This window comes from Lipotes vexillifer, unplaced genomic scaffold (assembly GCF_000442215.2).
Source record: "Lipotes vexillifer unplaced genomic scaffold, Lipotes_vexillifer_v1.1 scaffold253, whole genome shotgun sequence".
Classification (NCBI taxonomy): domain Eukaryota; kingdom Metazoa; phylum Chordata; class Mammalia; order Artiodactyla; family Lipotidae; genus Lipotes; species Lipotes vexillifer.
The window spans coordinates 2,370,490-2,395,156 of record NW_006780322.1 but is presented as its reverse complement, the minus strand read 5'-3'; the positions used below and the strand labels follow the sequence as shown (position 1 = coordinate 2,395,156).

The following is a 24,667-nucleotide window of genomic DNA, read 5'->3' as shown; positions in this document are numbered from 1 at the left end:
CTAAGGATATACAAACATCTTAGTTTGCTTTAGTAATTGATTATAGACTTGTCTTCGGTGAATTAATTTAAAACATTTAAAAAACTATTCATATTTTCAACCTGTGTCTTTGTATTGGTTTAGTGACCTTTCTGGAAATAGCTCTTATATAATTCTTTTCTGAGATCTTTGCAGAGGTCTGTGAGGTCTTTCCTTTTCCAAATACATGTCTTTGTGAAGCTGGATTTTTCTTTAAATATTTCAGCTGAAATAATGTATCCAGCAGATTGGATGCAGAAGCAGATACGAGAATTCAGACTTTTTTTAAGCCCAGCATTAAAGTGTTTGGAAAATATACAGTGGTGCTACTCATCTAACTAATTTTTGTTTTGAAATTAAAGTTTTTTATAAAAATATATTATTTATATTAACATAGGAGTTTATTATTATTAAATGAATTAATATTTTAAAAATTCTATTTTAGTTTCTTATATGGTAAACATTGATAAATTGAACAAAAGCTCTTTGGAGTCCTCGATTTTTAATAGTGTAAAGGGATACTGAAACCAAAGTTTGAGTACCACTGGTGTAAGAGAAGCTCACTGAATAAGGGATATTCATGTTTTTACATCTTCAGTTTTGGGTGAAGAATTAAAGAACAATAATTTAGTGTGTGTGTGTTTGCCACCTGTTTGGCCTAACAGTAGTAGCTCAATGTGATAAATATTTGGACAGTTGAGAGATGATTCTTTTTTTTTTAATAATGTGATGAGATGTTTCCTACCTTAAGTTCTTTTCAGTTGAAGTAGTATTTATGTCCTTTTTACTAGACAGAAAAAAAGCATTAGAAGATGTAGTACAACGGTCTGGGCATGGGTCAGAATTCAGCAAACAGAAACATCTTGAAGCCGTTGATAAAGGACACTCACCAGCACAAAAACTTAAAACTGTCAGTGGAGCAAGGCCATCAGTTAAATCTACAAGCTCTACGAAGAGTGATTCAAATATAGGACATTGTACTCGTTACAAATCAAAGAATCTTGAAGATGACACCTCACCAGAAAGTAAACAGGTGTCTGATAAAGCTGTTTCTCTACAACGTAAGGTCAGTAGTTCTTTGTTACTGGAAGTGTGTGCATAACATTTGTTAATATGACAGAGAGAAAACAAAGTTTTCAGAATTTTTAATTTTCATATTTCCAAAAGTTTGAAATCGTGACTTGTTATGTTGGTATGGAATATTTATTGGTTTCTCTTCTGGATATAATAAAAGTCCAATAATTAAAGTCCTGTGGATTACAAATCCTAGAGGTTTGGCATTTGATATATCAAAAGTGAGAACATTTTGACGGTTTGGTGTTTTTGGCTAACCACACAAACAGATCCTTGTGATAAGTTTTGCTCCCTGATTGGGGAAATGGATGTAATAATCAGCAGCATTAATGAGGTTTTATAATCTTTGTTAGTAAGTTATTAGTGAGTCTCTGCTGAGAATTGGTCATTTTTAATCTGTTTTATACTTTTTGCAGTACAGTTCGTAAGTTAAATACTTCATTATCCAGTGTAGAATACTAGTCTGTTTTCTGGGTACTAACTTATTGGTGTATTTTGATGGTATTGCTTTATTGTATATGTTAATAAAATTACTATTATAGCAGATAATATATAAAGCATCCTGAGACTATCAGAGTAACTCCTGATAGGCCAGATTTTCAAATGTTTATCATATTGTAATAATAACAAGTCTTCAGGTATTTAGGTATACATTGCTCTTAACATTGTCTTAACTTTCAACAACTACAGTTCCCTGCCCCAGAGAGCTTATATTTAGAAGGATAAACTTAAAATAATCAACCTGCAATTCCAGGATTTTGAAGAGCATTAATTAGGAAGAAATGTTGAGTACAGGGAATTAATCTCGAAGAGGCTTAATTATTCTGTAACGTTCTTTCATTTTGTTTCTAGACTTCTAGATGGTGGCAGTGGAACTATTAAAAAGTTTTGTTTTTTTTTTTTTTTTTTTTTGCGGTACGCGGGCCTCTCACTGTTGTGGCCTCTCCCGCTGTGGAGCACAGGCTCCGGACGCGCAGGCTCAGCGGCCATGGCTCACGGGCCCACCCGCTCCGCGGCATGGGGGATCCTCCCTGACCAGGGCACGAACCTGTGTCCCCTGCATCGGCAGGCAGACTCTCAACCACTGCGCCACCAGGGAAGCCCGTTTTTTTTTTTTTGAGTCAATTTTTAACATAGGTGGCAAATTTGAGAAAATATATTCAAATTGTATGTAGTATAAATCTTTAAAAATATTATGCCTATCTAGATAACATTTTTAATTATTAGAACACAGAGTAAATAAAGCTATAATTTCAGCTTCACTAGTGATGTGCCATGCAGATTCATATAGAAAAATGCTGTTTAATAGTTTTGGACCATTTCATTTCATAGGTCTTGTTTGTTACAAAATGCTTCTAAACAGAAAAGAGCATCTGTGATTGGTTACCCATAAACTCTGACCACTGTTGGGTTTGAGTGGTAAAATGTAAAACATATTTCTTACTACTTTTCTTTGGCCTTCAAAATTTTTTCAAATATGCTAAAATATGTTGAAAAGACTGCTTAAAGGACTAAGATTAATGGTAGAAGAAATTATATTGGGAATTATTATTACTGTACTTTGTCACTTAATTTGGTTTAATTTTCTTTCATCCCAAAAAAAAGCTTCGGAAAGATCAGTCTTCACATTATGGTCCCGTTCTTCTTATATCTGAATTACCAGAGGATGGCTGTACTGAAGAAGATATTAGAAAAATATTTCAACCATTTGGAAAAGTTAATGATGTCCTGATTGTTCCATATAGAAAGGAAGTGAGTTATTTAGTCTGTTCTAAAATTCATACAAAGTCATTATTTTATAAAGACTGTTGTTGGCTCTTTTAGCTGCTTTTCCTGCATAAACAATTATTAATTGAGTTATGTAAATGTTTGGATTTGAATGAACAATGTCCCTAAATACTGCTTTATGTCGTTTCAAACAGCACACTGTTTTTTTAGAAGAGCACACTTTTTCCGTGAAGGGCCAGATAATATTTTAGGCGTTGCATGTTATAGGATTTCAGCTATTCAACTCTGCTATACAACTCTGTTGTACAAACACAGTCATAGATAATATATAAATGAATGAGCATGGCTGTGTTCAAAAAAACTATTTACAAAAACAGGTGGCAGGCCATAGTTTGCCATTCATTGCTTCAGTACACCAGTAAGGTCATGTTAAAAAAATGATTTTATGTGTACAGTATTTTTTTACATGTGAGTTGTATTCCTATAACTCACATAGTAGAGTTCACCAGAACTACAAACCCTAGGTTAAGCAGAATGTAAAAAATTGTGAGGTAAGACAAAGGAACATAGTTGGTATTGTTTTCTTTGTTGCAAGAACCCTTAAAAAGGTCAGACTTACAGCAGCTAGACCAGATCCTGTCTTCTCTTCGATTGTTCAGTGAGCCCTCCTTCCCATTTCTTATTGTTCCATGATCCTGCCATGGACCCATGCTTCCTTCTTACCTTGATAATGGTATAGAAATTCTATAAGGTTAGGTATCCATTTCATGTGTGAAAACATCCTAAACATCAAATTACACTTTAGCAAAACAAAAAGAGGTGAAAGCAACCAGGACTTGAGGTAATTTCAGTTTTATATTCCACAAAGAAGTATTATATTAGGTCATACAGAGAAATTTAAGGTAGATTTTTTTGACTAAAAGTGGAATACATTTCATTTTAGGCTTACTTGGAAATGGAATTTAAAGAGGCAATTACTGCAGTCATGAAGTACATTGAAACAACGCCACTTCTGATAAATGGGAAAAGTGTGAAAGTATGTGTTCCAGGAAAGAAAAAGTCACAGGTAAACTAAATTTAGTTCTTATGTGATTCATTGTTGATTAATTTTTTGTTTAAGTATGGCACATACAGAAAAAGGCATAAAACAAAAATGTTCACTCCACAGATTAGGTATAAATTCAAATACATTGAACTTAGCAACTTCTTTATGCATACATACATATATCACACTGTAAACAGTATTGAATGGTAAGCAATAGACTAGGGGAAAATACTCAACAGAATTGGCAAAAGTCTGTGAAACCTCTACCTAAGTCACAAACTACAACACTGACAACACCCTGGAAGCCCCTTGCATACTTCATTTGAATACTTCCTTCGGGGCAGAAGGGAGTGTGTAACCCCACCTTGGTTTCTAATACCGTACTTGAGTTTTGCCTGTTTTGAAGTTTCTATAAACAGAATCATAGTGTATATATTCTTCTGGGCCTTTTGCTTCCTTAGAAGTATCAACGTTTAGGAGTTTAGTCTTTGTAGCTCATTTTCTTTGCTTTAGTTTATATATCCATAGATAATGTCTATAGAAGTACTTAAAAATCTCCAGTAAGTTTTGCTTTGTGTATATGTGTTCTTTTTATTTTATTTTCTTATTTACTGAAGAATGCCTGCGTTGGAGCACACATTTTTCAATTACTAATTTGATTTGGAGATCAAACCATGTTAGTATGTTATAGATTTTCCTTATTCTTTTAAGGTTATATGTGGTGTTACTTCCTATGAATATACCACGGTTATTTCACCAGTTCCTTATGGATTGCTATTTAGGTTATTTCTAGTTTACTATAAATTGCTATAAATAGGACTTTAGTTAACTTCCTTGTATATGGCTTTCAACAGGCCTTTCTTAATGCATTTATGATAGTGTTTTTTAAGGTGATATCTACAGTGGAATTGCTGGGTTAGAGGGTATACAGTAATAAATAATATTAGATTGCCTGTTAAATGACTAATAATTTATAGTCTAATAATTTATGTGAGTACTGGTGTTTCTCTATTATCAATGACATCTTAATATTTGCAGTTCTAAAATCCAGTATGTAAAAAATGGTATCTAGTTTTGATGATCATCTTTAGTTTTGATTTGGGTTGTTTTTTCTTTTGTGTGTGTATATCTATGGTAGTTTTTGGGTTTGCTGTTCCCATGAGGTTTTGATATAGCAGTCTATATATGTACAAGGTTGTTTTAAGTTGCTGGTCTCTTTCCCGCTTGAGAAGTTCCTTTAGCATTTGTTGCAAAGCTGGTCTGGTGGTGCCGAATTCTCTTAGCTTTTGTTTGTCTGTTAAGCTTTTGATTTCTCCATCAAATCTGAATGAGAGCCTTGCTGGGTAGAGTGTTCTTGGTTATAGGTTCTTGCCTTTCATCACTTTAAATATATCATGCCACTCCCTTCTGGCCTGCAGAGTTTCTGCAGAGAATTCATCTGATAATCTTTGGGTGTTCCCTTGTTGTTTTAATATTTTTTCTCTGTCTTTAATTTTTGTCCATTTGATTACTATTTGTCTCAGCTTTCCTCCTTGGGTTTATCCTGCCTGGGACTATCTGCGCTTCCTGGACTTGGGTGACTGTTTCCTTTCCCACGTTAGGGAATTTTTCAGCTGTTATCTCTTCAAACATTTTCTCAGGTCCTTTCTGTCTCTCTTCTCCTACTGGGACGGACCCCTATAATGTGAATGTTGGTGCATTTGATGTTGCCCCAGAGGTCTCTTAGACTGTCTTCATTTCTTTTTATTCTTTATTCTGTTTGGTGGCATGATTTCCACCATTCTTTCTTTCAGGTCATTTATGTGTTCTTCTGTCACTGATTCCTTCTAGTGTATTTTTAATTTCAGTTATTGTGTTCGTCTCTGTTTGTTTGTTCCTTAGTTCTTCTAGGTCTTTGTTAAACGTTTCTTCTTGATCCTTACCTCCATTCTTTTTCCGAGATCTTGGATCACCTTCACTATCATTATTCTGCATTCTTTATCTAGTAGGTTGGCTGTCTCCACTTCATCTAGTTGTTCTTCTGGGGTTTCACCTTGTTCCTTCATATGGGACATATTCCTCTTCCGTCTCATTTTTTCAAACTTTCTGTGATTGCGGTTTCTCTTCTGCAGGCTACAGAATTGGAGTTCTTGCTTCTGCTCTCCTCTGGTGGATGAGGCTATCTGAGGTTTGTGCAGGCTTTCTGATGGGAGGGGATGGTTCCTGCCTAGTGGTGGGTAGAGCTGGGTCTTGTCTCTCTGTTGGGTAGGGTGCTCAGGGAGACTTTGTCTGCTGATGGGTGGGGCTGTGTTCTCGCACTGTTGGTTGTTTGGCCTGAGGGGACCCAGCACTGGAGCCTACAGGATGTTTTGTGGAGCTAACAGCGGCCTCTGGGAGGGCTCATGCCAGTGTGTACTTCCCAGAATTGCTGCTGCCAGAGTCTTTGTTCCCGCAATGAGCCACAGCTGCCCCTGCCTCCGCGGGAGATCCTATAATACTAGGCAGGTAGGTCTGACCCAGTCTTTTATAGTCGCTGCTTTTTCCCCCTGGGTCCTGGTGTACACATGACTTTGTGTGCACCCTCCAAGAGTGGAGTTTCTGCTTCCCCCAGTCCTGTGGAATTCCTGTGATCAAACCCTGCTGGCCTTCAAAGCCAGTTTCTCTGGGGGGGACTCCTCCTGTTGCTGGACCCCCAGTCTGGGAAGCCTGACATGGGGCTCAGGTTCCAGTCTGTGGGTCTCCCACCCAGTGGGTATGGGATTTGATTTAATCGCGATTGCACCCATCCTGCCCCCTCGTTGTGGCTTCTTCTCAGTTTCTGGATGTGGGGTATCTTTTTTGGTAGCTTCCAACATTTTCTTGACGATTGTTGTCCAGCAGTTAGCTGTGAACGAAGTGGTGCATGTATCTTTTTAAATTACAGTTTTATCTGGATATATGCCCAGAGTGGGATTGCTGGATCATATGGTAATTCTATTTTTAGTTTTCTGAGGAACCTCCATACTGTTTTCCACAGTGGCTGCACCAAATTACATTCCCACCAACAGTATAGGAAGGTTCCCTTTTCTCCACACCCTCTCCGGCATTTATTATTTGTGGACTTTTTAATGATGGCCATTCTGACCGGTGTGAGGTGGTACCTCATTGTAGTTTTGATTTGCATTTCTCTAATAATTAGCAGTGTTGAGTATCTTTTCATGTGCCTGTTGGCCATTTGTATGTCATCTTTGGAGAAATGTCTATTTAGGTCTTTTGCCCATTTTTCAGTTAGTTTTTTTGTTGTTGAGATGTATGACCTGTTTCTGTATTTTGGAAATGAAGCCCTTGTCGGTCGAATCATTGGCAAATATTTTCTCCTATTCTGTAGGTTGTCTTTTCATTTTGTTTCTGGTTTCCTTTGCTGTGGAAAAGCTTGTAAGTTTGATTAGGTCCCATTTGTTTGTTTTTGTTTTTGTTCTGTTGCCTTTGGAGACTGACCTAAGAAAACATTGGTATGACTTATGTCAGAGAATGTTTTGCTTGTGCTCTCTTCTAGGAGTTTTATGGTGTCACGTCTTATGTTTAAGTCTTTAAGCCATTTGAGTTTATTTTTGTCCACGGTGTGAGGGTGTATTCTAACTTCATTGATGTACATGCAACTGATGTACATGCAACTTCCCCAACACCACTTGCTGAAGAGACTGTCTTTTTCCCATTGTATATTCTTGCCTCCTTTGTTGAAGATTAATTGACTGTATGTGTGTGGGTTTATTTCTGGGCTCTCTATTCTGTTCCATTGATCCATATGCCTGTTTTTGTACCAGTACCACACTGTTTTGATTACTGTAGCTTTGTAGTATTGTCTGAGTCTGGGAGAGTTATGCCTCCTGCTTTCTTTGTTTTCCTCAGGATTGCTCTGGCAATTCTGGCTCTTTTATGGTTCCATATAAATTTTTGGATTATTTGTTCTAGTTCTGTGAAAAATGTTATGGGTGGTTTGATAGGGATTGCATTAAATCTGTAGATTGCTTTGGGTAGTATTGCCATTTTAACAGTATTAATTCTTCCATTCCAGGAGCATGGTATATCTTTCCATTTCTTTGAATCCTCTTTTATTTCCTTTATTAATGTTTTATGGTTCTCAGCATATAAGTATTTCACCTTGGTCAGGTTTATTCCTAGGTATTTTATTTTTTGTGTGCGATTTTAAAAAGGTATTTTTTTTTACATTCCTTTTCTAATATTTCATTGTTAGTGTAAAGGAATGCAACCGATTTCTGAATGTTAATCTTGTATCTTGCTACTTTGCTGAATTCACTTATTAGATCTAGTAGTTTTTGTGTAGAGTCCTTAGGGTTTTCTTTATATAGTATCATGTCATCTGCATGTAGTGACAGTTTTACCTCTTCCCTTCCAATTCAGATATGTTTTATTTCTTTTTCTAGTCCGATTGCTGTGTCTAGGACTTCCAATACGATGTTGAAGAGAGAGTGAGAGTGGGCATCCTTGTCTTGTTCCAGATTTAGCAGGAAGGCTTTCAGCTTTTCACTGCTGAGCATTATATTGGCTGTGGGTTTGTCATAAATGGCTTTTATTATGTTGAGATATGTTCCCTCTATTCCCACTTCGGTAAGAGTTTTTATCATGAATGGATGTTGAATTTTGTCAGATGCTTTTTCTGCATCTATTGAGATGATCATGTGGTTTCTGACTTTTCTTTTGTTAATGTGGTGTATTACATTGATTGATTTGCATATGTTGAACCATCCTTGTGAACCTGGGATGAATCCCACTTGGTTGTTGTGTATGATCTTTTTTATGTGTCGTTGAATTTGGTTTCCTAATATTTTGTTGAGAATTTTTACATCTACATTCATCAAAGATATTGGCCTGTAATTTTCTTTTTTGGTGGTGTCTTCATCTGGTTTTGGTATCAGGGTGATGGTGGCTTCTTAGAATGTCTTTGGGAGTGTTCCCTCCTCTTCAGTCTTTTGGAAAAGTTTGAGAAGAATTGGTATAAGTTCCTTACGTGTTTGGTAGAATTCACCTGTGAAGCCATCTTGTCCTGGACTTTTGTTTGTAGGCAGTTTTTTTGTTACAGATTCTCTTTCAGTTATAGGGATCAGTCTGTTCAAATTATCTATTTCTTCTTGGTTCAGTTTTGGTGGGCTGTATCTAGAAAGTTGTCCATTTCTTCTTAGGTTGTCAGATGTGTTGGCATATAATTGTTCATAGTATTCTCTTATGGTTTTTTGTATTTATGCGGTATCAGTTGAGATTTCTCCTTTTTCATTTCTTTTTTTGTTTATTTGGGTTCTCGCTCTTTTCTTTTTGGTGAGCCTGGCCAGAGGTTTGTCAATTTTGTTTACCCTTTCAGAGAACCAGCTCTTGTTTTTGTTGATTTTTTTTTAATCTCTATTTTATTTATTTACTCCCTGATCTTTATTATTTCCTTCCTTCAGTTGACTTTAGGTTTTGTTTCTTGTTCTTTTTCTAATGCTGTCAGGTGGTAGGTTAGGTTGTTTACTTCAGATTTTTCTTGTTTTTGATGAAGGCCTGTATTGCTATGAACTTCTCTCTAAGAACTGCTTTTGCTGTGTCCCATAGATTTTGTATGGTTGTGTTTTCTGTCCATTGTTGTTTGTCTCACGGCATTTTTTAATTTCCATTTTGATTTCCTTGTTGACTGATTGGTTTTTTACTAGCATGTTATTTAGTCTCCACGTAATAGTTTTTTTCTCATTTCTTTTCCTGTGGTTGATTTCTAGTTTCATGCCACTGTGGTCAGAGAAGATTCTCAAAATAATTTCCGTACTCTTAAATTCGTTGAGGTTAGTTTTGTGACCTAGGATGTGATCAATCCTAGAGAATGTTCCGTGTGCACTTGAAAGGAATATATATTCTGGTTTTTTGGATGTAGTGTCCTGAAGATATCAATTAAGTCTAACTGTTCTATTGTATCAGTTAGTGCCTTTGTTGCCTTATTGATCCTGTCTTGAAGATCTGTCCATTGATGTGAGTGGGTGTTAAAATCTCCTAGTATTATTGTATTCCTATTGGTTTCTCCCTTTATGTCTGTTAGTATTTGTTTTATGTATTTGGGTACTTCTATATTAGGTCCATATATGTTGATAAGTGTAAAATCCTCTTCCTGTATTGATCCTTTTATCATTATATAAGTGTCCTTTATCTTTCTTTCTAGCCTTTGCTTTAAAGTCTATTTTGTCTGATATGAGTATTGCAACTCCCGCTTTCTTGTCATTTCCGTTTGCATGAAATATCTTTTTTCATCCCCTCACCTTCAATCTATGTGTGTCTTTTGCCCTAAGGTGGGTCTCTTGAAGGCAGCATATTGTAGGCTCTTGTTTTTTTATCCAGTCTGCCACTCTATGTCTTTTGATCAGAGCATTCAGTCCACTGACATTTAAGGTAATTATTGATACATATGTATTTATTGCCATTACAAATGGTGGTTTTCAGTTGATTCTTTGTTTCTACTCTGTTCCTTTCTTTTTGTTTTTCTTTTTTGTGGTTTGATGATTTCCTTTTATTTTATGCTTGTGTTCTCTTCTTTTAGGTTTTTGTGAATCTATTGTATGTTTTTAATTTGTGGTTGCCCTGGTTTTCAAGTATGTTAACCCCCTCCTATGTCTGCTTGCTTTAGACTGATAGTCAGATAGGCTCAAACACATTGTAAAAAAAAAGAAATCTGCATTTTCTTACTCTCTTTCCCCACTTTTTATGATTTTATGTCCCTTTTTACATCTTCATGTTTATCCTTTTGCTGTTCCTTGTGTTTATCATTGCTTTCACAAATGGGGTGTTTTGTTTTGTTTTGTTTTTTCTTGTTGATCTGTATACTGGCTAATTTAAGTGATTTACCTTCCAATTGTGATTTCCTCCCTCCTATTTCTTCTTGCCTCTTTTCCATTTAGAGATGACCTTTCAATATTCTTTTAGCATAGGTTTAGTATTGCTGTATTCTTTTAGTTTTTGCTTGTCTGAGAAATTCTTTATTTCTCCTCCTATTCTAAATGATAGTCTTGCTGGGTAGAGTATTTTAGGTTTTGCAGATTTTTCTCTTTCAAGACTTCGAATATATTTTGCCACTCCCTCTGGCCTGCAGTGTTTCTGAGAGAAATCAGCTCATAGCCTTATGGGGGTTCCCTTGTAATGAACTCTTTGTTTTTCTCTTGCTGCCTTTAGAATCCTCTCTTTAGCTTTTGCCACTTTTATTATGTCTTGGAGTAGGTCTCTGTGGGTTCATATTGTTTGGGACCCTCTGTGTTTCCTGTATCTGGATATGTGTTTCCTTCTTTAAGTTTGGGAAATTTTCAGCCATAATTTCTTCAAATACATTTGCAATTCCCTTTCTCTTTCTTCTCGTTCTGGAATCCCTATTGTGTGTAGATTGGCCCGCTTTATGTTATCCCTTAGGTCTCGTATATTGCTTTCATTCTTTTTCATTTGGCTTTCTGTCTGCTGTTTTGGTTGTGTAATTTCTGTTAGTCTTTTCTCCAGGTCTCTTATTCTTTCTTCTGCATTATTCATTCTGCTGTTCATTGCCTTGAGCTCAGCTTTTGTCTTAGCAAATGAAGTTTCTAGTTTTTCTTGGCTCCTCCTTATAGTTTCATTTGTTTTCACAGTAATATGCATTTCTGTCAATAGCCTTTCTTAACTCTTTCAGTATTTTCATTACCTCCTTTTTGAACCTAGTATCTATGAGACTGAAGTGGTCTGTTTCATTGTTGGTTCCTTCAGGGGAATTTTCTTGGTCTTTTAACTGAGAGTGTTTCCTCTGCTTCTTCATTTAGCTTATGTATCTCTTAGTTTGTGAGTTTAGGGGAAACAGTTATCTACTGTAGTCTTGGAGGGCTATTTATAAGTGGGAGTATCCCTGTGTAGCTGGTGTGGGTTTAATATTTTTTTGGCATGAGGGCTGTTTTTGGTTTGGATGCTTGCTGTCTCTTTTCTTAGCATGTGCTGGCTCTTATCCCCTTGATAGGGGTTGCACAGGTGCACAGCTCCTGCAAGCTCCCAGGAAGGCAGGGACAGTGGTTGGCTCCTGGTTGTGGGTCACTCCACAGTGGTAGTGGTGGTTTTCACACCTCTGGGGAGGTGGGGGCAGTAGTTGGCACTGGGTCGTGAGACCCTCAGCAGCAATGGCAGGCCATGCACGCTCCCAGGGCAGTTGGTCCCGATCGTGGGACCCTCGGCAGTGGTGGGCTGTGCAGGCTCTTGGGAAGGTGGGGGCAGTGACCTGCACCCACTCACAGGGCCCTTGGCATCAGCAGTGGCTTGCATCCGCCCCTGGAGCTTGTGTAGGCAGTGTCCTGCCGCCTGCGAGTGCACAGAGAAAGAAGCTCCTATGGTGGGCCAGCCTCCTCCTTGCATACCCCCCAACAACAGTGGTGCCTTGCCTCTCTGGTGGGCCCAGGCTTCTTCCTGGAATTCCTCAGTTGTGGTGCATTACACCGTAGCCCCCTCAGGGCTGTCTTCACTCAGCCAACCCCAGTACTCTCCCCAGAGTCTGACCTCTGAAGCCCAAGCCTCAATACCTAGCCCCCACCCATCCCAGCAGGTGAGCAGACAAGTGTCTCCGGCTGGGGAGTGCCAGTCGGCATGAGTCTCTGTGCAGGTCTCTCCGCACTTTGCACTCTACACACCTGTTGCTGTGCTTTCTTCTGAAGCCTACCCTCTGGCTTAGCTGATCTACTCGCCAGCGAGGGGAACTTCACAGTGTGTGGAAACCTTTTCTCTTTCACAGCTCCCTCCCAGAGGCACAGGTCCTGTCCCGATTTCCTTTCTTTCTTTTAAAATTTTTATTTATTTATTTGTTTGTTTATTTATGGCTGCATTGGGTCTCCGTTGCTGCGTGCGGGCTTTCTCTAGTAGCGGCGAGCGGGGGCTACTCTTCATTGCAGTACACGGGCTTCTCATTGCGGTGGCTTCTCTGGTTCAGAGCACAAGCTCTAGGCACGCAGGCTTCAGCAGTTGTGGCACATGGGCTTAGTTGCTCCGCGGCATGTGGGATCTTCCCAGACCAGGGCTTGAACCCTTGTCCCCTGCATTGGCAGGCAGATTCTTCCTTTCTTTCTTTTCTTTTCTCGTTTGCCCTACCCAGTTACCTGGAGATTTTCTTGTCCTTTTGGAAGTCAGAGGTCTTCTGTCAGTGTTCAGTAGATGTTCTGTGAGAGCCGTCCACATGTAGATATTTTTTGTTTTGGGGGGTGTTTTTGGTGGTACGTGGGCCTCTCACTGCTATGGCCTCCCCATTGCAGAGCACAGGCTCCGGACGCGCAGGCCCAGCGGCCATGGCTCACGGGCCCAGCCGCTCCACGGCATGCAGGATCTTCCCGGACCGGGGCACGAACCCGTGTCCCTTGCATCGGCAGGCGGACTCTCAACCACTGCACCACCAGGGAAACCCTGTAGTAGATGTATTTTTGATGTACCTGTGGGAATCCCACGTCTTAACTCCTCCACCATTTGATCCCATCTGGTATCTAGTTTTAAGTTGCATTTTCCTGATTATTATTGAACTTCAACATCTTTTAATATAATTACTAGTTATTTCTATTACTTGTGTATATCTTCTCACATTGTTCTGTTAGGTTATTTGTCTTCTTTTTGTTGTTGTTGTTTTGTTTTTAGGTTATTTGTCTTTAAAAAAAAATTTCATCTGAAGGTGTTCATTATCCTAGACACTAACCTTGTGTTATACATGAGAAGTATTTTCTTTTAGACTATTGCTTGTATGTATACATATATAAAGTTTTAAGTAATTTCAGTGTACTAAAGTTTATTACTTTTTTCCTCTTAATGGCTTTTGCTTTCTTTCTTTTATCTTGTTTTAGAAGACCTTTGTACCAGTGCCAAAAAGATATGCTTCCATTATGTTTTAAATCTGTGATTTGTGGTATAATGTGTGAATAGTATCAATATTGTTTCCAAAATAGGTAACCAATTAACCGAACACCATTTATGCCTGATTTGTCTTTCCTCATTGATTTGGAAAGCTGTCTTTATGTGTATAAATTATCCTATACACACAGATCTGTTTCAGTCTGTTTATTTTTTACAAATACTGTATGGTTTCAATTATTATAACAACTATAACTTTATAATATTTGCCTAGTTTTCTGATAGAATCCTTTTTCTTTGTTCTTTATTTAAATTTATTTTGGTTAATCTTAAACATTTACTCCTCAGTATTTGTTTCAGAATCAGTTTAAGTTCTCTGAACAATCTTATTGAGAGTTTAAATGATACTATATTGAATTTGTATTGATGTCTTCACAATACTAAATCTTTCTGTCAGAAACGTGGTTTATCTCTCCATTTATTTAGGTTTCATTTAGTGTCCCTCAGCAAGTTTTACGTGTTTTTAAAATAAATTTATTTATTTATTTATATTTGGCTTCATTGGGTCTTCATTGCTGTGCGCGGGCTTTCTCTAGTTGTGGTGAGCAGTGGCTACTCTTTGTTGTGGTGCGCGGGCTTCTCTTGTTGCAGAGCATGGGCTCTATGTGCCTGGTCTTCAGTAGCTGTGGCACAAGGGCTCAGTAGTTGTGGCTCGTGGGTTCTAGAGGGCAGGCTCAGTAGTTGTGATGCACAGGCTTAGTTGCTCCACGGCATGTGGGATCTTCCTGGATCTGGGCTCGAACCTGTGTCCCCTGCATTGGCAGGCAGGTTCTTAACCACTGCACCACAAGGGAAGTCCCACATTATTTTCCATAACATTCTTTTGTAATGTTTCCATAACGTACATTTTGGAGGAAGTGTTAAATTTAACTTTTATTTATATTTATTTATATACATCATAAATATTATTTCAATTGCTATTAGGTAAAAGAGTTTTTATTTATTTTTTTCTCTTATGTTTTCTGGTTAGTTACTACCAGAGTAACCCATCGTCCTAGTTTACTAACACCTGCTATATACATGCCCATTCCATTGTCCCATTGTCCTGATTTGAATAATGAATTACATGGTGACCCTAGTTATTACCAATTTAGAATTTCTTTTATTTTCAGTTAACAAAAAACTTCACCATTGTTTTATTAAACAAATACGAGGTTTATTTATCTCATAAAAGGAAATCTGCAGGCAGGCGGTCCATGGCTGGTGCAGCAGCTCCATACTATCTTCAGGAACCCAGCCTTTTTGGTTTTCTCCTCCACTATTGTTAACATGTACCTTTCATTCTTGTTTGTAAGATGGTTGCTGTACCTTCTGGTATTGTTTCTGTCTTCCAAGCAGAAAGAAAGGAATAAAAATCAAGAGCAGAATGGATTTTTATCCCCCCCCACAACCCCTCCAGGAGGAGCAAGTTCCCCAGCAACTTTAACCTACATTTGATTTACCAGAACTGTGACATGTGCCCATGTCTAGTTGCAGAGGATAATAAGGGGAATCAAGAATTGAATGCATAATTTAAAAATTTAAACTTTATCCTGTAGACAGTTAAATGTTACTCAAGGTTTTCAGCAGTGCTATGACATAATGAAATGGATGGATTAGAAAGGTTCATCAGGAAGTGATCTGCAGAATGAATTAGTTCGGCAAATGACTCTGAAGGCAAAGAAAGCTTAGCAAATTGATTAAAGGAAAGAAGAGAAAACATCACTGATCCAGTGAGAGTGCTCATCTAGCCAACCAGACTGTTAAAATAATAGTAACGGTTTGGGGTAGATAGTAACCTTGAGAATAGAAAGGAGAAATAACTTATACCAGTGACTCTCAAGCAAGACAGGCTGATGATTAAATTTGGAGAACTGGGGAGATCAGTCTTTTTTAATTCTAAAACGTTTAATCTGGGAAAATGGGTGACAAAGGATGCATTTAGGGTATTAGAGTATTTCAAACAGTATTTTAAAAATTCTCTTGGATGACTTATTGATAAGTTTGGTAAGGCAGCAGTGCAAGTCAGATAGCCCAATCATATTTATTTTTGGCTGCTTTGGGCCTGTTGTTGTGCATGTACTTTCTCTAGTTGTGGAGAGCAGGGGCTACTCTTAGTCACAGTGCGTGGATTTCTCATTGTGGTGGCTTCTCTTTGTTGCCAAGTACGGGCTCTAGGAGTGCAGGCTTCAGTAGTTGTGGCTCACGGGCTGTAGAGCACAGGCTCAGTAGTTGCGGTGCACAGGCTTACTTGCTCTGTGGCATGTGGGATCTTCCCCGAACAGGGCTCAAACCGGTGTCCCCTGCATCGGCAGGCGGATTCTTAACCACTGCGCTATCAGGGAAGTCCCCATATTTTACTGTTTTGATTTTCATGGTAATGAATGGGCTAAGTATCAGCACTAGAAACTAGAAAACATGCCATCTACCTGTCAAAAACGTTGGTGTTCTTCAATTAAATATGGTTTGGATGGTGCTAAAATGAAGGCTTAGAACGCTAACTCCTGACTTCTCTGTTGTGACTGACCACAGGGGATCCCCAACAGAACTCTGGTTATGGCTTCTTCAGATTAGAAGTATATGGGACAATCTTTCTGGCCTGTTATCACAGGGGAAGACATTATGTTTTCCTAATAGAGCAAGCCCAAAATAGGCTTGAAACTCAAACTAGAAAAGAAAGGGCAGCCCTAAAGGTTTCTTGATCCACATCTTAATTTTGGCATGAATAGTCAAAACTACGATGAAACTTTTCTGCCCACGTTTGATATTTCATGTTAGGATAGGCTTGGACTCTGGCTGTGCTTCATAGAACATTCTCTTCATTTTGCTACTTCTTGGAATCAATAATGAAATGTTAGAGAAAAGGTTAAAATTTTCTACATCCCTGTATTTAAGCCTGAAAGATTAAAATATGGGTCTGCACAACTCTGCCAAACTCAGTAACCTTGTTTTTAATCATAAGCCAGCACAGACCTCAATCCTTAACATTGATTCTTAACCAATCTCCTGAAAGCAAGCATTCTTCTTTTCCAGAGAAATGGACACATGTTGATACTGAACATTTTCCTTAAAGGAGCAGGAGCCCTTGATAAAAAAGTAGAAGCAGATTTTCCAACAAACAGAACCCTTGTAATTGTAAAATAGTGCTGCAGGTCAACCCTTTGCAAAAACAAAACAAACAAGACTTTAAAATTTTTAATTTACTGTTTTCACCAAGATTCACGGGGACATTACATCTAAAACCTAGAGCAAGCAGCCAGCTTAGATTTAAGAAGACTGAATGGAAACAAAAGCAGTGCTGGGAAGCAGTGAACAGTGGTTTGAGTGTTATGGAAAATCTAATGAATAACAAAGAGATAAAACTGCAGAGATACAAGCAATTCAGAAGAGAGTTTAGTTTTACCTTAATTCAGAAACTATTTCTTGAACATCTGTTACGTGTCCGGCATTATGGTACATGCAGAAGATGCAGTGATGAACGAGGCAGATGTGCTTCCATTCTTCTTAGAACTTATTGTCTGTTAAGGTTAAAAAGTCTAAAATGATTAAGAGGAAAGGCATGGTGGATACATCTAGGAGACCCAATCTGCATATAACTGGAATTCCAGAAAGAGAACATCACTTAAAAACTGGTAAAGATGTTAATTTTCATAGTTATAAAGGTGCAAGCTATAGTGATCCAGGCAGAAACAGTATAAACATAAAAAGTAGACTAGCCTTAGATAGCCAAGCAACACATTCTCAAGGTTGAGTGGAAAAAAAGATTGATTGTAATGCAGTACATGCATTTCAAGTCAAATCCCAAGTTGTATGCTAGGACCGTATTCTCAGACATGTATGGGCTCAAAGAACATTTCATCAGTTTATCTTTCTGAAAATATTGCTATCAAAATGAACAATTTAAGAAATGGAGAAGTTATGATATAAAATGATTGGTGATGAGTAATGAAACCATTTAAGCATAGAGTAAGATCCAAATAGTTGTTCGTATCTTTATAAAATAACATAAATTGTAAAAAAAAAAAAATTACTTAAAATTAAAAACAATAATAATTTTGGTCTAAAGTATGTCATCAGAAATTGGCATGGGGACTTCCCTGGTGGTGCATTGGTTAAGAATCCTCCTGCCAGTGCAGGGACACGGGTTCAAGCCCTGGTCCAGGAAGATCCCACATGCTGCGGAGCAACTAAGCCCGTGCGCCACAACTACTGAGCCTGCGCTCTAGAGCCCGCAAGCCACAACTACTGAAGCCCGCGCGCCTGGAGCCTGTGCTTCACAACAAAAGAAGCCACTGCAATGAGAAGCCTGCACACTGCAACAAAGAGTAGCGCCTGCTCGCCACAACTAGAGAAGGCCCACGCGCAGCAACAAAGACCCCACACAGCCTAAAATAAATAAATAAATTTTTTTTTTTAAAGTGGCATGTAAGCCAAGGTGTAAGGGCTTTAAAATTTATACAGAAGAAATCAGTGGATTCACATTTCTTTTAACACTGAAGATACCCATTAGTAGAATAAAAGTAGGAGGATGATTATCTTCTAAACCATTGGGCTGAGGAAGGTGTTTGGGATAAAATCCCATATAGAACAAAAGGAAATGGCAAGGTTGCCCCAAAAGAACAGAAAACATAAAATAACATGACAACAATTTTTGTTAAGTTCAGATCAGTTTAACATATTTATTGAATGTTCACTAATTGCCAAGCATGATTTTAGGCACCAGTGATAGTGAAGAGGAGAAAGACCACAAGGAAATTAAACATATATATATATACTATGTCTATTAACAGCAAGTGCTGTGGAGGAAAGTAACAGAAAAAGGAAATAGAAATGCTCTTTTTGGGGAATGAGGAGCCGTGCAACTTTCCATAAGGTAGTTATAGAAGCTCTCATTGAATAGGTGATATTTGAACAGACACCTAAAGGAGGTGAAGGAGCAAACTGTTCCTTGGATTGAGGGCATTCCAGAGAGAAGGAACAGCAACTGCGAAAGGCTTCTCGGGTCCATGCCTATGTAGTTTGTTTTGTTTGAGAAGTATAAAGGATGCTTTAGGATTGGAAGTAGAGAAGGATGGCGAGAAGTATGTGGTAGTTTGGGGGCAGAGAGTGCATGGAATGTGTGGTGTAAACGCTTAAGTTTTAGCTTTTTCTCTGAGTGTGATGAAAGGTTTTGAGTTTAGGAATGGCAAGATCAATCTGGTTCTATGTTTAAAATGGAGTGAGGGTGGGTGAAAAGGCAAAGACAGAAGCAGAGATCATTATGAGTCTATTATGGTGATTAAAGGAAAAGATTGGACCAGAGTGATAGCAGTTAGACATCAGAAATATTATAGCACTATTTGTTTTTTGTTTTTTTGTGTTTTTTTTACACCCCCTCCCTCCCCAATAATAAGACTAGAATTCCTCATTAAATATAACAGCCGGAATCCCGGCTTCTGTTCACAAAAATGCCGTGTATTTAGCCTGTGCTAGGCACCAGACCGCGGATGCTCAGTACTGGCAAAAAAGGAAATACCCTGTCCTCATGGCACTGCCATTTTTTTTTTTTTACATCTTTATTGGAGTATAATTGCTTTACAGTGGTGTGTTAGTTTCTGCTTTATAACAAAGTGAAACATAAACATGTTCCCATATCTCTTCCCTCTTGCGTCTCCCTCCCTCCCACCCTCCCTATCCCACCCCTCCAGGCGGTCACAAAGCACCGAGCTGATCTCCCTGTGTAGCACTATTTGAAATAATGTTTTTGAAAGGTAGTGATAAGAAAATGTAGATAAGTAATAAAAGGCAGGATATAAAATTACACTGTATGATCACAAATTGAAGAATTTCTATCTATAAATAGAAAACGGTGATTAACATTTATACTTTAGGGAAGGAATATTTTAGATTTATGTACGTGTGTGTGTGTGTTTCTTATGCTTTTGTGTATTTTCTAAATGGTTTTTTATAATTGGGGAAGAAACTAAATTTTTCAAAATATTTTTCTTTCATAGAACAAAGAGGTGAAGAAAAAGATATCAGATTCAAAGAAAACATCTGCATCTACTTTAAAGTAAGTAATTCCATCATCTCCTATGTGAGAATGACTATGCATATGAATTAAAATTTTTTAATTTTTACAATGACATTTTTAATATATTTTATCATCCTGACTCCAGTTTAAATGGGACATCATTCAAACTGAATTATTTTAAACTTTTTTAGATTTAAGCTTTGCATCTTTAGAAGTTTTAGAAGTTAGAATTTTATTCTTTGCTAAATTTTTTTCTCCTTTTAATAGAAAAGATACAGATGCTTCCAAGGCTGTTGAAACTGTGACTTCAGCTTCTGCTAGTAAGTTGTTACTTTCAGTACTCCTCCAAATGAGTATGTTTTGTCAGATGACTAGAAACTTCTTGTAAGATGATGCTAGGAAAACATTATTCATTGTGCTTTAGGAGAAGGGGGACCCACACTGGCTCCTATATTAAGCTAATGGTTAATATTAAGTGTTTAATTATGAAATCTCTTGTGGAATAAATATAAGGACTCAATGAGATAATGTATGCAAAGTACCTATCATAGTTCCATAGTTAATAGCTATTTAGGTTAATTTTGCAGTATCTGTCTCCATTCCCTCCCAGTAAACTGATTAAGACAAAACATAAAGGTATGTTAAGATTGGTTGTGTGGTCCCCTTTGATTCTGAAAGTCTGCTAAGAACCAAAAAGTAAACAAAAAAGACTAAACAGAAATAGATGATATTACACTCATGTCTTATTTCTTTACACACAGGCAAATACTTCAGGTCTTTATTATGAATCTAGCTAAATGAATTTTGCATACAGTTTTAAACCCAGTTTATTTATTTTTTTCTCAGTCCATTTAGGATTAAGAAATGTTGAGAGAAAAAAGTTATTGCCAAAACATACACTCTTGAATCTAGTAAACAGTGTGATAGTGAAGGACAAGACATAAACAATGCATTAGAAAACTTAAATTGTGTTTTGTATGTTATCTTTTTGAAAGGTAGGTAGTTTATCGATTTATATTCAGAATAGATAAAAGAGTTTTGGGTATCAGAACTAATATTCAAGTGACTGGAAAATTGGATTGTGTAGAATATCTCAATTTTCCATGATGTTTAGTTGGATAGTGTCCTGAAGTTATTGGAAGTTAGTGGAGGTGACTATGAGTGGCTTCTGGAAGGCAATAAATTTTTACTAAAGTTTTAAATGTGAACGTATAAACTGATAATATTTAGAGGCAGAAGATTACTTCAGTTAGGCAGATGACATAAAAAAGGTGACAGAAAGGCCTTGAAGAGTACTGCTGGGGTGTTTTTTAATTTGACCCCATAAACAGCATTTCTCAAAATGTGTTGCGTGAAAGACTTATTCATAGAACATGTTTTGGATCAGGTGAAGTTTAGGATATGTATTATACCTTTTTTTTTCCTTTAAAAAATAATCCACAAACCCATTCACTTTTTGAAATCCTGCAGGAAAGAAACCTATTTAACTTTGTTTAACCCACTGTTTCCAAAGCTTGGATAAGTGCACCCCATTTTTTCTTTGTAAGACCTAGTAATAATTGGTACAAACTCTGGGAAATTTCCTTAGAGAATAAAGAACCACTAGTTGTTTAGGATTCTCATGTAGATTGGATACATGGAGTGATTGAAAAATCCTATTGAGAAAACATTTGGGATTCACTTTCAGGTAATTAGGACCTGATATTAAAAGGTGAATTAAAATGATCTGGGATGCTAAAATCTGAATTTTTATTATACAGAATTTTTTAGTGGATAAAATATAACAATTAAATAATTTAAAAATTTCAAGGTTTCAGGCCGGATGGAGTTTTCTAAACGAATGTGGTAATGTTGATTATAATAAAATTTAGCTGCAGTGATTTCTTTGAACTGGGGGAGAACATTGCTAAATGTCAGGTATCAAGGAATATGTACGGGAGATATCATTTAGTCAATCACACGGCATTGAAAGTGGGATACTTAGGAAAATTTTTTGTTAAGTTTAAGGTCTGAATTTTGGGAATGGCCCTAACATAATAAAAGTAATGCGTAGGGGGAGAAGTGCTTCCAGTTAAGTACTTCCTCCCTTCGAATATAAATGTAGAAAGAAAGAGAGGAGCCCAAGGCTGAGAAAGTGTCAGGTGAGAAAGATAAGATAGCTTTTTGAGATCAGCAGTGTCAGATTGAAGAGGGATAGGAAGTCAGGGTAGTTTTAAAGAGAACTTTGGGGGCTTCCCTGGGGGCTTCCCTGGTGGTGCAGTGGTTGGGGATCCGCTTGCCGGTGCGGGGGACACGGGTTCAAGCCCTGGTCCAGGAGGATCCCACGTGCTGCGGAACAGCTAGGCCTGTGCACCACGGCTGCTGAGCCTGCGCTCTGGGGTCCGCGAGCCACAGCTGCTGAAGCCCGTGCGCCGTGGCTGCTGAGGCCCATGTGTCTGGAGCCTGTGCTGTGCAGCAGGAGAGGCCTCCGCGGTAAGGGGCCTGCGCCCCACAGCGGGGAGTGGCCCCCGCTCCTTGCAACTAGAGAGGGCCCGCGTGCACCAGCGAAGACCCAATGCAGCCAAAAATTAAATAAATGAATAAATAAATAAATTTATTATTTTTTTAAAAAGAGAACTTTGGTTATAAACACAAATCTAAAAGGATGTAGGAAAGTACAGGGAGGGAGCAAAAGCCTAATTTTTTCGGAAAGGGAAACTAGAACTTTTACCCAGTGCTAATTACTTACTTACTGAGCACTCGGCTATATGCCCATAATTAGATGTGTTTTATAAAGTGGTTAGGATACATCAGAGTTATTTCTAAGTAGCTTATAGTTTAACTTGTGCCAGAAGACAGAAAACAAGGGAAAGAAACCTGCCATGGTTACACTATTTATAGTAGGCAATTTGTTATTTCACTTAATATTTCCGACCACCCTATGAGTATAGTTCATACTGTTCTCCTTCGATAGATGAGGAAACAGATTCAGAGAGGTTAAATGACTTACTCAAGGTCACATGGAAGAGTTAGTATTCAAACCCAAAACTGTATGCTTCCCAAGCTTTTCACCTGTACTAAAGTACCTCTCTGAGAATGAAAACGTTCTATATCTCCTTTGATTGCTCTTATTTTATCTTCCCTTCATTGTTTTCCTAAATGTCTGTTCCTCTTCTCATGTCCTACTTTTCTTGCTGGTGATTTCTTTCCTTTCTATATCTTTAAGGACCAATGACATCTCCCATACATACATAAACTTCTTCTTCCCCCTCAAGTTTGCGCCTCATTTTCTTATATTATTTAACAACACCACTGGTTACCCAGTGTAGGAATCTATTAGTAATCCTTTACCCTGTCTTGTCTTCCTTTTTGTTCCACCCAGTTCAAACTTAAATAACCTCCTTCCTCTTCTCCTCCAATAGGTGGCTGATTCAAATTAGTTCTCTCTTGAATACACCTCAAATTATCTCACCTTTACTCCATCACAGCTGTAAATGTTTTAGTTTAGACTCACATTTGAATTTTTGAAGATAGCCTACCGACTGGCGATTTTTATTCTACTCTGCTCCGGTATTAGCACTCTTGCCCTGAGGTCACTTTAAAGCAGATCTGATGGTTCCACTCCTAGTGACCCACAGGGGAAAGCCCAAATTCTTCATAACGACCCCTTCCCCTTTGGCCCAGATGACTTTTTCAATCTCTTGTCACGCAGCTGTATATTCTGTTTAAGCTACTCAGAATAGTTTATTTTCCAGCTGTGCTATTTCATTTCTCGGGTCTTTATGCTATCCATTTGTGTGGAATTATTGTCTAAATTCCAGTTAACTTCACTTAGTAAGCGCTTTTTTTTTTTTTTTCGGTATGCGGGCCTCTCACTGCTGTGGCCTCTCCCGTTGCGGAGCACAGGCTCCGGACGCGCAGGCGCGGCGGCCATGGCTCACGGGCCCAGCCGCTCCACGGCATGTGGGATCCTCCCGGACCGGGGCACGAACCCGTGTCCCCTGCATCGGCAGGCGGACTCCCAACCACTGCGCCACCAGGGAAGCCCAGTAAGCGCTTTTGAAGTAGCTATTTAGTAGGTGCCAGGCCTCGTGCAAGTTATTGAAAGTACAGAGTCAATTAAGACTCCTTTTGGAGGGTCGAGGTGGGGCAAATTCTAATTTATCTTTTAAGGCCCATCTCAGATGAAGCTTCTTTGTGATACCTTCCCTGACTCTTAGGCAGTTAAATGCTCCCAACTCCCTCCTAGAAATACTGTATTGTGTACATTAAATCACTTGGTATTAATAGATTGTTAATAAGTCTGACTCTTTCACTTGGCTGGGTAAGGGAATATTTGTAGTTTTATTTTTCTGTACCTTAATATCTAATGTGGTGTAAGGGTTAATGAATAAATATTTGCTGGAGGAAGAGTATAGGGATACTCAAATCACATTTGTATTAGTGTCATAACTGAACCCATGGAAGGCAACTAGAGATTATCATACTAAGTGAAGTAAGTCAGAAAGAGAAAAGTAAATACCATATGATATCATTTATGTGGAGTCAGAAATATGACACAAATGAACCTATTTATGAAACAGAAACAGAATCACGACATAGAGAATATGTGGTTGCCACGGGGGAGGGGGGCAGGAGAGGGATGGATTGGGAGTTTGGGATTAGCAGATGCAAACTGGTATATATAGAATGGATAAACAACAAGGTCCTACTGTATGGCACAGGAAACTGTATTCAGTATCCTGTGATAAACCATAATGGAAAAGAATATGAAAAAGAATATATATTTGTATAACTGAGTCACTTTGCTATATATAGTGGTAATTAACACAACATTGTAAATCAGCTATACTTCAATAAAAAAAATAACTGAACCCTTGGAAAAACACATAGTGAACCAAAATTTTCTGATTTGTCATTCTTGATTTAATGATTTTTTTCTTCTGTAA

General features: G+C 38.0%; 1 protein-coding gene across 1 annotated transcript in view; it reads left to right on the top strand.

Annotated features, from left to right (window-relative positions):
• The window catches only part of ZNF638 (zinc finger protein 638), an 84,522-nt gene that overhangs the window by 25,082 nt on the left and 34,773 nt on the right, over positions 1–24,667 (top strand). The window contains exons 6-10 of the mRNA XM_007453393.1: positions 810–1,084; positions 2,698–2,844; positions 3,764–3,886; positions 19,720–19,778; positions 20,007–20,059. Of these exons, the coding sequence (XP_007453455.1) occupies positions 810–1,084; positions 2,698–2,844; positions 3,764–3,886; positions 19,720–19,778; positions 20,007–20,059 (657 nt within the window). The remainder of the gene's footprint in view (positions 1–809; positions 1,085–2,697; positions 2,845–3,763; positions 3,887–19,719; positions 19,779–20,006; positions 20,060–24,667) is intronic.